Source organism: Macaca mulatta, chromosome 4, assembly GCF_049350105.2.
Source record: "Macaca mulatta isolate MMU2019108-1 chromosome 4, T2T-MMU8v2.0, whole genome shotgun sequence".
NCBI classification, from domain to species: domain Eukaryota; kingdom Metazoa; phylum Chordata; class Mammalia; order Primates; family Cercopithecidae; genus Macaca; species Macaca mulatta.
In genome coordinates, this window is record NC_133409.1 from 157,613,699 (window position 1) to 157,628,095 (window position 14,397).

At 38.6% G+C, this 14,397-nt stretch overlaps 1 protein-coding gene across 9 annotated transcripts in view; it reads right to left on the reverse strand.

Annotated features, from left to right (window-relative positions):
* CARMIL1 (capping protein regulator and myosin 1 linker 1) overlaps positions 1 to 14,397 on the reverse strand; it is a 344,161-nt gene that overhangs the window by 122,725 nt on the left and 207,039 nt on the right. For all 9 annotated transcript variants that reach the window (XM_078000908.1, XM_078000907.1, XM_078000905.1 and 6 more), the window contains 5 exons: positions 12,703 to 12,806; positions 9,438 to 9,515; positions 9,185 to 9,261; positions 6,102 to 6,206; positions 1,080 to 1,149 (listed from right to left, as the gene is read on the reverse strand). In XM_078000908.1, the coding sequence (XP_077857034.1) occupies positions 1,080 to 1,149; positions 6,102 to 6,206; positions 9,185 to 9,261; positions 9,438 to 9,515; positions 12,703 to 12,806 (434 nt within the window). The remainder of the gene's footprint in view (positions 1 to 1,079; positions 1,150 to 6,101; positions 6,207 to 9,184; positions 9,262 to 9,437; positions 9,516 to 12,702; positions 12,807 to 14,397) is intronic.

The window sequence follows — 14,397 nt, forward strand, 5'->3', positions numbered from 1 at the left end:
AAGATCAAGATCACAAACGGCTGAAGCAGGCAGGAAAGAAATTTGGCAGACAGATAGGAAACCAGCAAGAGCAAACAACTTTTCTGCGTACCAGATACCCTAAGAAGCACTTTTCAAAAAGAGCTCCTTTAAACTTCATAACAACCCCTTGGGAGAGGTACTATTATCTCCATTTTGCAGGCACAGAAATTGAGACTTAGTGATATTAACCAATTCATCCAGGATTGCATAGCCTAGGAGGCTGATGCACGTATGTAGGAGACTGTACGTGAGTTAATTCCTCAAAGAGAGGGAGGTCTTGGGGAGGTGGAGGAAGAGGGACATGGTAGGAGTGCTGGGGAAGAGAGAACAGTGAGTGTAAAGGCCCGGGAATAGGAATAAGGAGACTTCTATCTCCTCTCCTGGGAAGAAGTGGTAAAGTTTGACATGTTAAGTCAGGCTCTGAACAGGCCATATAGTTTGTATCTGGGTATCTTCTTACTAGCCACACAAAGTAAAAGTTTCAAAGATAGTAAAAGTTTAGGTGTCCTGTAAAATACAGACACTTTAGTCTCAATTCTTCTCTATGAGCTCTTTGATAGGAAGTGTTAGAAATTGCTATACTTTTTAGAGGTATGTTAATTTTCTTGTTTTAAATCAAGATATTACAAAGTAAAATTAATAAGACAGCCATTCTCTTTCACGCTCTACAAAATCCAAGTTAAGTTATACACATTTATCCCCTGCAACAAATGCTGCATGTTTCATTTTCATGATGGCAAAGCAAGTCTATGGTTTTATATCTCAAGGCTTCATCATAAAATACTCAGCCATCCGGCACCAAGAATGGAACAACAACAACAACAACAACAACAAAACCCAAGTCATTAAAACCATACTTGAAAGTTTCCTAAATGGTGTTCTGTGGCTGTCTGTAGAAGAAACTTGCAAAGTACAGAACGTTATAAACTTGTATAATGTATTTTTCTGCTTCATTTACACCCTGTGGAATCACACTATCTATCACATTTTATCCAGGAAAAAGACAAAGCGGTTAAGGCTATTATCTCTTCCAGTATACAATCTAAGGGTGTTCTTACCTCACAGTTGCTGAGATCCAGAGAAACCCCCTTCAAGTTATGATTACAAGCCAGGCCCAATAACAGTGCTCTGAGGGGAGGAAACACATATATTAGATACACATTCCACACATTGCCCAAAAGAAAAAATGTAAGCACACTGAATAAAGCCTAGAGAAAGAAGACTGCCTTTTCTGAATCACAGGTCAAGCACCAAGCACCCTCTTACTTTTTAAAATGCCAACTGCATTTCTGCCTTACAACAACAGTGAAAGACTGACTCTGCAGCATTCTTTTGCCTGACAGGCAGTGAGCCCATCATAAATGTAAAACCTGGCAGGATTGCTATTCCTATGCAAATAAACCAACAGCACACCTAATTGCATATTGAAATTAAATTGTGCTCATCACAGATAAATTCCCACCTGCATCTGCTTGAGAAGAGCTTTAATAATGTTTAGAATATTATTAAGCAATTGTTATTAGAGTTGCAAAGTAAAGCTAGTTTTCCCTAAGGAACATGTAAGTGAGGAAGTCAGGCTCCATACTATACCAGGATGTGAAATTACATCTAGATGACTTTATTAAATGACCTACAGTAGCGGGTGGGCAAGGGTATAAAACAAAGCACATGTCTTGAATTGCAGTCCAGGATCCTGCCTGTCCAACTACCTGCTGAGCCGGGACAAATCATATATCACTGCTCTGAAAAGGAATTTTCTCATCTGCAAATTGAGGAGATTAGACTAATCACTTGGATCCACTCTGACAAGTCAGTCCTATAAAATCCAACACCATCAAGCAAGCTTGAAACAGAAAATTCACACATGCACACACAATCACTAAATTATACTAAGTGGACAGAAGACCCTAAATCAGACTTTGTGAAAAACACAGAAAGATGGTTCCTGCTCTCAAGCAAGGAAAACAGATAGGTATGCCAATAACTCTAACACAAGGCTGCCAGTGGTAAGTACTAGAAGAGTGGAACCCAGGTATTTATTAACTGGGGGTGACTACCTGTTTTCCATCTTGCCAGGAAAAGGACCTCTACTCAGCATACCCCAAAAATACCCTAGGGTAAGGGTGAGGTGGGAAGGTAGGGAATTATTTTATGCCCAAGTCTCTGAGATTTTCTTTTCTAGTGATTCTCTGGCTTTATCTACTAAGAGAGAACCCAGCAGTGGCATGGAACACACAGGGGCTTGGCTGCCTCCAGCTATGAAAACCCACCTCCTCCCGCTCCCTGACCCTGTTGGGAGGCTGGAAGTAAGTGCCTTCCTTTTCACTTTTTAAATTCAGTTCACTAGTCCCTTATTCTAAAACACTGTCCTATGAGAAAGGCTGGGTATATCTCATCTATGTACTTGTTCAAATACGTATTAAATTGCTTCCCTTTCCTAAAAATTACTTATGTGCCCTTTCTTTCATGGGGGCAGTATTGAGTCACTGAAAGCGCTGGAGGCTGAAAACCAAAAGGCCAGTCCTCATGTCCCAGCTCAGTGGCTACTGGTTGAATGACCTAAAGCACATCACTTTTTGTGTGTGTCTTAAGTTCTCATCAGTAAAATGAGAGAGTTAGGATATTACCAAAGAGGCCCCTTTTATTTCCAATATATGCTGAGTTTCTAGGACTTAGACACATATTTCAACATTGTATTTTTATGATGCTTAGACGGAAGGAAAATACTTCCTACTTTTCTCACATGTGAATTAAGGCCAAGAAAACAAATGATATGCTTTAAGGCATTTAACTACAGAAGGCCAATGATTAGGAGGCAACAACTCATGAGACTAGTAAAAATAACCCATAGAAACTGTCCCTAGTAACATAAAAGAATAAATACAATAAAGCATACTGGGCACTGGGGAAAAATTCTATAGAAAAATATGATGTTTATTTTAACCTAATGATGGCAAAATTGCCTTAACAATCATCTTCTAGATCCCCAATCACTATTGCAAAATTGCTTAAGAGAATAATTTGAATTTAATTCTTCCAGCTCTAGATCAGTGGCACTAGTTATAATTTCAGGGTAGCACATTCAACAAGTTTATGAAAAATACTCAGCCAGAGAGATGGGGTCAAAGAGAAGGGGTGCCACATGGCAGGGAGAAAGGGGATGTCCAGCAAGAAAGACTTGAGGGAGGGAAAACGAAAGACCAAGAATGAGCAGTAAGCAGGAACTCACACTGCACTCTGAGTGATGCTGGAGCAACGAACATCCTTGTGACACACATGGACCAGACTATTCTAGCAATTTTAGAAAACATCAAGGAACAGCGTCACCATGTTCTCTAACCCCCCTTGAAATACATTAACATGGACCAAAAAAGGACTCAAAGGAAAATCGCAACAATAAAGTAAGCAGTCATATTCTTTGTCTTGCTTCCCACCTCCACCTCCCGCAAGACACTCTACTTCCCCAATTTGCTTGTAAAAGAATCTCAAATTAAGGGGAAACTTGTGGGGAAAAATATTGTTATGTCCAAACTTAAAGCGTTCTCTCAAAAGTAATTGTGTTGTTTTAGTTTATTCTCTCACTGCTACTAATCCCAAACCCTTAGAGAAACAAGGGTTTCTGCCCCTCTTGGTGCAGTTGAAGGCGGAATGAGGTAGGGAACACTGCTGAGCCCATGACAGCTGGTTGAGAGCAGCGGACACTGCTAGGCACTTCCCAGAACCCACTCTGGGTTCTTCCTCTTTACTGGAAGAGCCTCCCAGTGCAACTTCTCCCTTCTGTCTGATCCTGCTTTCTCCCCGATCCCTCTTCACCGATGGCAATCCCAAGAGAATGTCCTTATAAATATCCTATTTGCTAATCTCCATCTCAAAGTTGGCTCCTCAGGAAACCCAATCTCCAATAGTGATTTGGGGCAAATTACTTAGCTTCTCTGAGCCTCAATATCCTCAGCTGTAAGATGGGGATAATGATACCAACTTCTCATCACTGTTATCAACATTAAAGGTGACAGGCCATATGTAAGCACCCAGCGCAGTGTCTAGTTTAGGGTAGTACTGTGCAAATTCCTTTTCATCCTCACCCTCTCACACATAAACCTGAGAACTTCAGTTTTGTGTTCTTTTCAAATAATTATATCACATTAAATGTGTATGTGGAATTTTATTTACATAATCTTCAGCCATGAAGCCTTTCTCCCCATATTAAAATTTTTACTGATTAAAACACAGAGCTGAAGAGACTACTGACTTAACATTATCAAACATTCACACCAATAACATCAGGTCCAAGATTTAACAATTACAAAATATCTCTGAAGTACAACATTTACAGGTATACTTGTGCAACAAAGTACATTAAGTCCAGCCTTGTTGCAAAGTGAAACATTCCACAAAATCAGTTACACTAACCAATAAAATGTTACTCTATATTATACAAAAGTCAACAAGATTGAAAGAATTAAAAATAGAAAACTATTTGAATATGCTAATTTCCTGCTGATACATTACCAGGACAAGGACCCTCTCTGGTTTTGCTTCCTACTCTGCCATCCAGTGTCCAGCACATTGTAGATGCTCAGTATTACTTGAATGAATATGTAAATGAGTATGATTATAATGGAACTTTAGAATATGATTCTCATAGCTTTCTTAATATCCATACAAATAGCCAAATCATGAGGTGTTTATTATTTGTGGCTATTATATTTAGGGATCCCAAATATATTAACTCAACATTTTTTAAGCCTGCTATAACATAACATCAGACTTTTTTTTTCAGCACTTGACTAGATCTACTTTTTTTACTTTTTTTTTTTTTGGAGATGGAGTCTCACTCTGTCGCCAGGCTGGCATGCAATGGCGTGATCTTGGCTCACTGCCACCTCTGCCTCCTGGGTTCAAGCGATTCTCCTGCCTCCAGCCTCCTGAGTAGCTGGGAATACAGGCATACACCACCATGCCTGGCTAATTTTTGTATTTTTAGTAGAGACAGGGTTTCACCATGTTGGCCAAGCTGGTCTCGAACTCCTGACCTCAAGTGATCTGCCCACCTCGGCCTCCCAGAGTGCTGGGTTTACAGGCATGAGCCACCACACCCGGCCTGGATCTACTTTTTTAAAGGCATCCATTGTTTTGATCATCTGGTACTATATGAAAACAATAACCTCATACCTCTTAAAACAGAAATAAAAAAGGAAAAGAAAAGATAATTTATAAATTAAATGAAGCTTAATTTTCTAGTAAGATGAATAGCAGACATTAATTTTAACATTTCATACACATTATAAGTGAAAAATTAAATGCTGATTTACAGTCAGCTGGGAAGGGAGAAATCCATGCATATAACTGAGCATATCTGACAACTTTCATAATCATTACTTCAAAATACCTTCTTTAGACTCAAAGAGAATTTGACCCTAGAGTCAAATTCACTGAACTTGTACAGTAAACTTTTGACTATTTCTGGCAATAGTGAACGGAAATCTCAAGGATAATAAATTATTCTCAAACCTCAATTTAGCTAACAATTTTAACTTCACCACTATACCTATACTAGGGATATTAACCCATAAGTTGGCTGCCAAATAAAAGTGCCAAATAGCCCATACTAACCTCAGTAATTCAGAAACCAAAGTAGCTAAAAATTCATTCTGTTGCATACATACAATGTGTTTAGAGTTTATTACTATTAGTAGAAAGATTTAGAGTAAATGTTAATGAAAACACGCACACACACACACACACACACACACACACACACGCATGAATATGCCTGAAATGGAATGAACAGAGGTTAATATAAAAGCAATAGTAAGTACCTGGGAATACAACTTTTGTAGATCAGTGACTCCTGCCAAGGTCATAAACCAAAAGATGTTTTTTCTTAGAAGATGCAATAATATCAATAGTGCATGATGTATTTTTTAAAATTTTAATTTATTTTTCTGCCCCACAGTAAAAAGGTATTCTCATCTGTGGTTTTTGTCTTTGGATTATATATCTTTCTCCCTTCCCTCAAGCACATTCATAAAAACAAGTTGAACTTTAAAAGCTCTGGAGAAAGTGAATTAACCACTCACTTTAAGGGCTCAGGAGACAGTTTTGTGCCTGAAAGGTTGATGTGCATCAAAGCCAGAGAACTACTAAAAAATTGCTTGAAAGATGGAGGTACTTCTTTTCCTTTCCTGAAAAAAACACAAGAGTTATACAAGCGGTTATACCTTCATCAAACATATTCATTGATTATTCAGACACTATGAAATCTACAAATCAGTCATATTCTCTGTAGAAATTTAAAAGTAAATAGAAACAAATAAATGTCCAAAACCTAAAGCCATAAAGCCAATATTATTAAAGGAACCACTTAAGTGAGGTAAAGAAATACTTAGTTCATAAAATAATTCATTGCTATTCTTCATATCCAATGAATTCATTGTGTTTTACCTCTTGATCAGGAAACTCCATGTTTGGAATTTTTAAAAATAGGAGGTCAGAGAAGATGTATATTTCTCACCAATTTAAAAGCTTTCCCACTGGGTGGCACAAAATGTTAGAGATCAATACCTGCATTTGGCAATATTTTTAGATGTAGCAGGTTTCACATGCAACAAGATTGTGATCTGATGTTGAGCTAAAACAGCACAGAAAGTCCAAATGGCATGAAGCCTGCATTACAAAGAGCCTATTCAGCTACTATGTCCATATCACAAACCTAATCATTTCAGGCCAACCATTAGAACAGTTAAAGACAAAACTACAAAATAAAATGGCTATAACCTCCGAATACATCCCCTTGCTATTATGGAGAAAAGTATGTGGATCAAATCATACAGCCCAATAATGAGGTAGCATCCACACTATATAATAAGGGTTTAAGAAAAACAGGATTTAAGAGTCCAAGATGGAATCTGAATGAACATTTTGCTTGTTCTGTTCTATCTGATAGAAATGATGGAAGGATTGAATAAGTCAGTATATATAAAGCACTTAGCTGATGCAGAGTAAGCACTCATTTAATGACAGTTATTCATATTCTGTGGAGGGACTCATGGAATCTCAGGGCAGAGAGCATCCTAGTGGTTTAGCTCAATCACATAATATTCAATAATATTTAATGTACAGAGATCTGGGAAAATCTGTCAATATTTGACAGTTTTTTTTTTTTTTAAGTTTTAAAACAGGACAATTGAAGGCTATTTGAGAAGAAAAATCGAAACAACAAAAATCTCTATCTGAGAAGATGAAAAATAAAACTAAGAGGAAAGACAATTCTGGTAGACTGTGTGATATAAGAAATCTCAAACAACTCTGTTTCCATATGGTGGAACAATGTAAGCTTGTATATTTTTGTTCACTTTCTGCTGAGAAAATACTGTTAACTTACTCTAAATACATTTCTCCTCCTACTACTCTGTCTTAGTGTTGAGTATTCCAGTGTTTCCAAATATTCACTGCCCCTTTTTGAAGGAGGATGATGCTTCATCCCTCCACTGACAGCAGGCTTGGCCACGTGACTCTCTTTGGCCAGTGAGACGTGAGCAGAAATGATGTGTGTGACTTTCAGAGAGAAGCCTTGGGAGCCAGTATGTGCACTGCCATGATCTCTTTTTCTCTGCTATATGACTGTGAATGTTCTAGATAGGAGGCCACTCTGCCTCCTGGAGTGAAGGTTATATGCCAGCCCACAATGGACACGTCACAAAATCACTGTTACTGAAAGCCATGGACACTGGGGGAAAGGGGTCACTGTTACTGTGGAACAATCTAACTTATCCTGACGGATACACTTATGAAATTATCTGTGAATAAAAGAATGAAAAGCCTGGCTGACAATCCACACCTCAACGTAAATGCAGTAATTTCAACAAAATTACTAAGGGCTTTCTACAACTATATCTAGGTAAGGTATTAGGTATTAAACAGTTTAATCACAACCTTTCATGTGGAAGACAAGACAATTTGTTAGCGCAATTCTGTTCTATAAGCTTAACAGCTCTACTGAAGACCAGTCATCACAGAATTCACAGTATTGTGAACTCAAAAGTGCTGATTATACAAAAACCTTTATAGTCTGTGCTTTCATCTTGTAACCCAGTTCCCCAGTCAATTACTGCTCCACCAAAGCATGGCTTTATAAGCTGGCTTCAAATATATGAGTTGACTAGGTTTCAGTTAAAACTCTCAAATGTTCCCCAAAATATAGTTACCATGGAAAATTCTACTTTTCCCACCATTATATTTTCAGACGTAACACTCCCTAACTTTAATCTATGGAGGTATTTGTGGCATATTTTTGCTACTGTAAAGATTTAATCAATATTGAAGTAATAAAAAATAGTACTTTAATATACAAAGTAATTGATTTGCAAGGCACAATTATGGAATAAAGCATGCTACAAAACTGAATTTTCCAAATAAGTGAGGGTTATCCTTTTAAATATATAAGGCCTTTACAAATTAGCAAAAATAAAAATATTTCTAATATTAACCAATACCCATATTATTTAAAAGCATATAATAACTAAATATATTTATAATTTATGGTCATAATTATAAATGCTAAGTGTTGAACTGTATTAATTATTTAGATATTCCCAGATTCCATACCTATACAACCCATGTACTCTTCATAATTCCTCTGATAATTCCTCTACAGTCTCTTTGCATTCTAAGTTGCTACTCTTTGTGAATCCTTGTTGCTTCTAATCCACTGCCTTATTCTGCAAACAATTATAGTCAGGAGTATATAAGTGAAGTAGTCAGACTGGCCCTCAATTACTTCTACAAGTAAAATTGCATGACTTTGAGATAACTATTCTCTTTACTCTCCAAAAGTAGTTTATACCTACATCCAACCTCATTCATGCAAAATAACTATAAAAGTTTCTAAAAGGGTTTTTCCCATATTAAGACAGATTGCCTGACCACATATGAGAAATACTGCGCTATCACATAGTTCACGTAGGCAGGCTGGAATTATTGATAAGAACATTAACCTACATTAACAAAAATGTTCAAGGCCTAACATTCATAAATAATGCTTAAAGCCACCTTCTTTCATACACAATATTCACCCTTTATCACTCCGTTTTCCTTATCACTACAAGTTTTTCTCAGAAAAAGACACTTCCAGATGACAATGAGAGCAGAAATAAATCTATACCGGTGAGAGAAGACAGTTCTGGAGAGGTTGAGCACAGCTAAATATTGAAGGCATCCACGGAGAAGAGCTCCACAGACCTGAAAAAGAAATAAGGTACTCTTCTTTTCAAATATTTCTAGGTCCAGGAGAATCTTTTATTAGAGGTCCCCTACATCCCATCTAAATAGCTCTTCTGAGACCCCTCAGAGCAATATATGTGTGTGTGTGTGTGTGTGTGTGTGTGTGTGTGTGTGTGTGTGTGTATTAAATTTACCATGTCCAGGGAACATTCGGTATTGGATAAATCCAGATGAGCAATGGCATTTGGCTGGGCCAAAAAATTGTACATGTGCTGGAAAAAAAATAAAAGATACATGTTAGGATTCTAGAAACACATATACACACAATGCAAGTTAATGTTTTAAAAGGAAGTTGCCAGAATTTCTTAGACCATTCTCTGCTCTTCCCAAGGGGATTACCAGAATTTTCTGTCATTCCTTTACATTCCCTGATGTGAAAATCCCAAGAATAGTTAAAATTATGTTTGAGTAAAAAAGGCCAAATGGAATCTTGAAAACCAAACCCCCATTTTGTTACACATGACTTAGTTTTCCTGATTAGTTTAATTTTTATTATACAATTTTGGAACAGTGCTAATTCATTTTAACTCCTGAGATTAAAATACCACCTGGACTGCAGTCACTCTATCAAAATGCTAATCACTTTTGAAAGTGTTTGCAGCACTACGAATCTGAATTTGAACCATAAGATGGTCTCAGGCTATCCTCTCTTCTGTTCAACATAATGATTTTCCTACCCTTAGTTACTTCTCAAAGCTAACAAGAATGACTTGGCAGTAATATGAGTGCATTGTAAAAGTTTTTACTAATAGCTAAGACACTTCCAGTTTCAGGGGGTCACAATGCCTAAATTTCCCCAGTCCTCCCATTCAAGGCCATCAAAATAATGAAACTGATCAACAGATCAGTTCAACTGAGATGTTGAACATCAACAGAGATGTTGTTCTGGAATTACCCTGTAGGTGTAGCAACTGCCAGAGCCCACCCATAAGAAACTGAGTCCAAGCTCCCTGCTACCAGGCAAATAGCTTAATTCTCCTCTGCTTCACTGGATACCACTGGATACTTGCAAAAACAAGCAAGCTTATACTGAGTATGTGCTTGCAAACATTTACTATGTGCAGCAGTTTGGCTATATGGTGCTTCAGAAGAATCCTATCAAGGAATTCAGAAGAGCAAAAAAAAAATAGCCTATAAACACTTAACACTTTAAAATAATCATACACATAGAATGACTTTTCTTTCTCCCCTCCTTTCCCATCCTCCCTCCCTCCCTCCCTCCCTCCCTCCCTTCCTTCCTTTCTTTCTTTCTTCTTATTCATTTATTTACTTATTTATTTTAAGACAGGGTCTGGCTCTGTTGCCCACACTGGAGTGCAGTGGTATGATCTTGGCTCACCGCAACCTCCACTCCCGGGCTCAAGCCATCCTCCCAACTGAACCTCCTGAGTAGCTGGGACTACAGGCATGTGACACCACACCTGGCTAATTTTTGTATTTTTTGTAGAGATAGGGTTTCACCATGTTGTCCAGGCTGGTCACAAACTCCTGGACCCCAGAGATCACCTGCCTTAGCCTCCAAAAGTGCTGGAATTCTAGGTGTGAGCCACTGTACCCAGCCATAGAATGGATTTCATTATGAAAAGTTTTGATTCAGAAAAGTCATTTTGCTCTCACATGAAGATCCTCTGCCTCTCTCTCTGTTTGCCTGGCAAAAATTGTCTCAAGAGACTTTTAAGTTTACTGTGGCTTTGCTCCCAGCCACCAGCTGGGGGAGCTCTTATCACCATGAAATGGTGACAAGACTATTTGGCCACACTTCTCCAAAGAGGCCAGGCCCTGTTAGGCTGCTTTCCCTGAGGGCACAGGGTCAGGTAAACTCCTGCACCTGCCACCAGGCTCCTGGAACTTTCGTCTTTCTCACCCACTCTCCCTTCCAGCCCACTCTCACTCAGGCCTCATCGTTCCACTCCCCAGAAGCAAGCTACAATAGGACCCACCCTGGCCAGAAAAAGAAATCTTGAGCTATTTTGTTGTTTTAGGTGACTATTAATGTTCCTATTTTAGCTGAATCTTAATAATCTTTAGCCTCTCCTTTCACCCTTCCCTCTATTCTTCTACTTTGCCACAGTATTATTTTGGTGGTTTCATATTGGCCTCCTTGTTTTATTTTGGGAGGGAGCAGATTTATGAACCGTCAGTGAAGGTAACAACAGAAACTGGAAAATGAATTGAAAAATCATGGCACACCAGGAATCAAGTATTATTTAAATAATTTTAAGTGCAAGGGAGAGGAAAAGGAAAAAAAATACAAAAAGGCCTTCATTTGTACTTCCTGCCTTACAGGTAAACCAAAACAAGAGAAGTAAGAATAAATTTCACAGTGTTTTTCAGCCCTGTGGCAAAGCAGTGGATTGCAAATTAAGGCCCTCCAAAGATGGCCACTGGGTGTGGGCCATGTTGTTAAAGAAACAATTCTTCTAAATTCTATCTTGGTGACCAGAGGGGATCATTCGCCTCATATGGAAATGAGATCATACCTAATCCACTGTGTCAAAGATCTGCCAAATATTACATTATTGGTTCATTTACATCAACAATTTTATTATAATTGAGGGAGTAGTTTTTGTCTTCACACTCAAACTCTGAAGAAATGGCCCCAGGTTATGTGTAGACCACTCTTCTCCCTATTTTATTCACAGAATAGACGAGTGCTCAGGTTTCTCCCAATACTCCCTTTCAATTGTAACCTATAAAAAAACATCAATCTTCCCAGTAACAATAAAAATAATGAGAAAGTTCAGTTTATGTCCCCAATCTTCCCTACCAGGCAATTTTAACCTGTAAGCTAATGGGTTTTTGTTGTTGTTGTTATTGTTTGATACGGAGACTCATGCTGTCGCCCTGGCTGGAGTGCAGTGGCGTAATCTCGGCTCACTGCAAACTCCACCTCCGGGGTTCAAGCGCTTCTCCTGCCTCAGCCTCCTGAGTACCTGGGACTACAGGCACATGCCACCATGCCTGGCTAATTTATGTATTTTTAGTAGAGATGGGGTTTCACCATGTTGGCCAGGCTGGTCTCCATCTCCTGACCTCGTGATCTGCCTGCCTCAGCCTCCCAAAGTGCTGGGATTACAGGTGTGAGCCACTACGCCCGGCCCCTGTAAGCTAATGTTTTTAAATGAAGAAAAAAAATTCTTCAACAGCATTACTTCCAAAAAAAATGTGAACTTCAGCATCATTAAATGAGAAAAAAAAAATTGTGGTGATATATGACATTTAATTAATGAAGGCTCTGGAATTTTCAGTAAAACACTTCGTAAGCTCGTAACTAAATAATTCAAAGGTGTCATGCTAAAGAGAGAGGCAGGGAAACACGCTACAAAGTCACGTTTAGAATTATTCCAGGCTTACTAAACACAGCTTCTTCAAAGATGGAATAAAGAAAGAAAAACTTACTGAGAGGTCATCTCCACGAAGGACGTTCCCTGAGAGGTCGAGATGGACAAGGGTAGAGGCGGTCAATGGATTGGCACTGAGTGACTGAGAAAGGCTGTTCACCCCTGCAACATCAAGAAAATCCAGGCTCGGTTTGCACTCCAGGAAACAAAATGAGGTTTGTGTTTCTATAAATGGCCCAACAGTTCCATCAAATTGCAGGACTGAGGTTAACCATGAGCACTGTCCCCGAAAGGTGGCGCTATGATTGTGTCTCCTTTTGACACACCCTCAGGAAGAACAGGTTGGTCAAAGATACAACCCCCTCACTGAATCGGAAGGAGTAATGAATTGGTTTCCCTTTGCTCCATGTCTTCTGATGTGTCCAAGGACAGAAAGGATTTTAATCCGAAGCCTTAGAATGATGAAAGCAATCTAGTTGACAATGTTTATCCTTCTCTTAATCCTGCCAGGTGATTCTTGAGTTAGTGCCTGGTATTTAAACGATGCCTGTCCAAATTCAGATAATTTAGGCTATTTAAAGTATTGGGAAGTTAAAAAGAGAAGTATACAGCTCTTCTTAAATGTATTACATTCAAGGAAACATTTGGATTAAAATGGATTTCACAAAGAATCAGGAGATGATCTGTATACCATGTAAGATGCAATCATAAGGAAAAATGTATAATTAACATTCTATACACTCTTTACACACAAACATAAATGGCTCAAGTTAACATAAACTGAACTAAACTGACAAATCCACCTCAGAAAACAAATAATGAATATGTGAGGAGGCTGCTTATTCTGTATGGATAGAACGAAGTTCTCTTATAGGTGGGTAACAATTATTGATGGGCCCGCTAGTCATGGTTGTCTAGTGGGCCACTTCTTTTCAGAAGGGAATAGGAGCTCTTTGAGGTGTGTCATTATCAAATGGGAGCCCAGAAGGGTCTAATCACTCACTGAGACTCAATCACTCACCACAGCACTGATGATTTTACTTAGCATAATGGGAATGTAAGAGATAGCAAAGCTCTTCGTGTTTCTACCCAAAAGTCCATGGTTCCAAATTATATACTTTAGAAATATGGCTATTTCTTAATTGGGTACACTTTTATAAATTATTTTGTTTTCCTTAGTTTTCAGCAAAATTTTTTGAAAATCTCAACCTATCAAACTGAGACTCAAGTAAGTCAACCACTCTAAAGAGAACCAGGAAAAGGTTTTCTTTCCCCTCCACATTTGGGCAGACTCTTCATGGAGAAGAGGGGCCAAGGTCAGGGCTGCCAGTAAGAGACAGTTCTGGTCATAGCAGCAGGATCTGATGAGGGTACTACAAGGGCTATGGGTTGCAGGTAAAGCCTCCCACTGGAGCACCTCCCTGATGTGAGCTTAGAACGTTCAGTGTGGGGCTGATAAAGAGGCCATTGTCTTCCCCAACTTCAGAGAGTTATAATAAACTGATTCTAGTGTGTGTCTGATAAAGGTTACTGAGCCATTTCTCAAAGTGGGCGCACATTTGGGTGGGTATACAGGAGACCGAGACTTCGAATAAAAAATATTTAAGTGCAAAGAACTTCTTGGCTGTCAACTCACCATTTACTAAATGCTAATCAAATGCTGGGAATTAGGAGATAAATATAAATAAGATCTTTTTCTTTTTACCCTCAAAAATTGCAAAGACCATTAGGGAAAAACTTACTTAGACTCTGC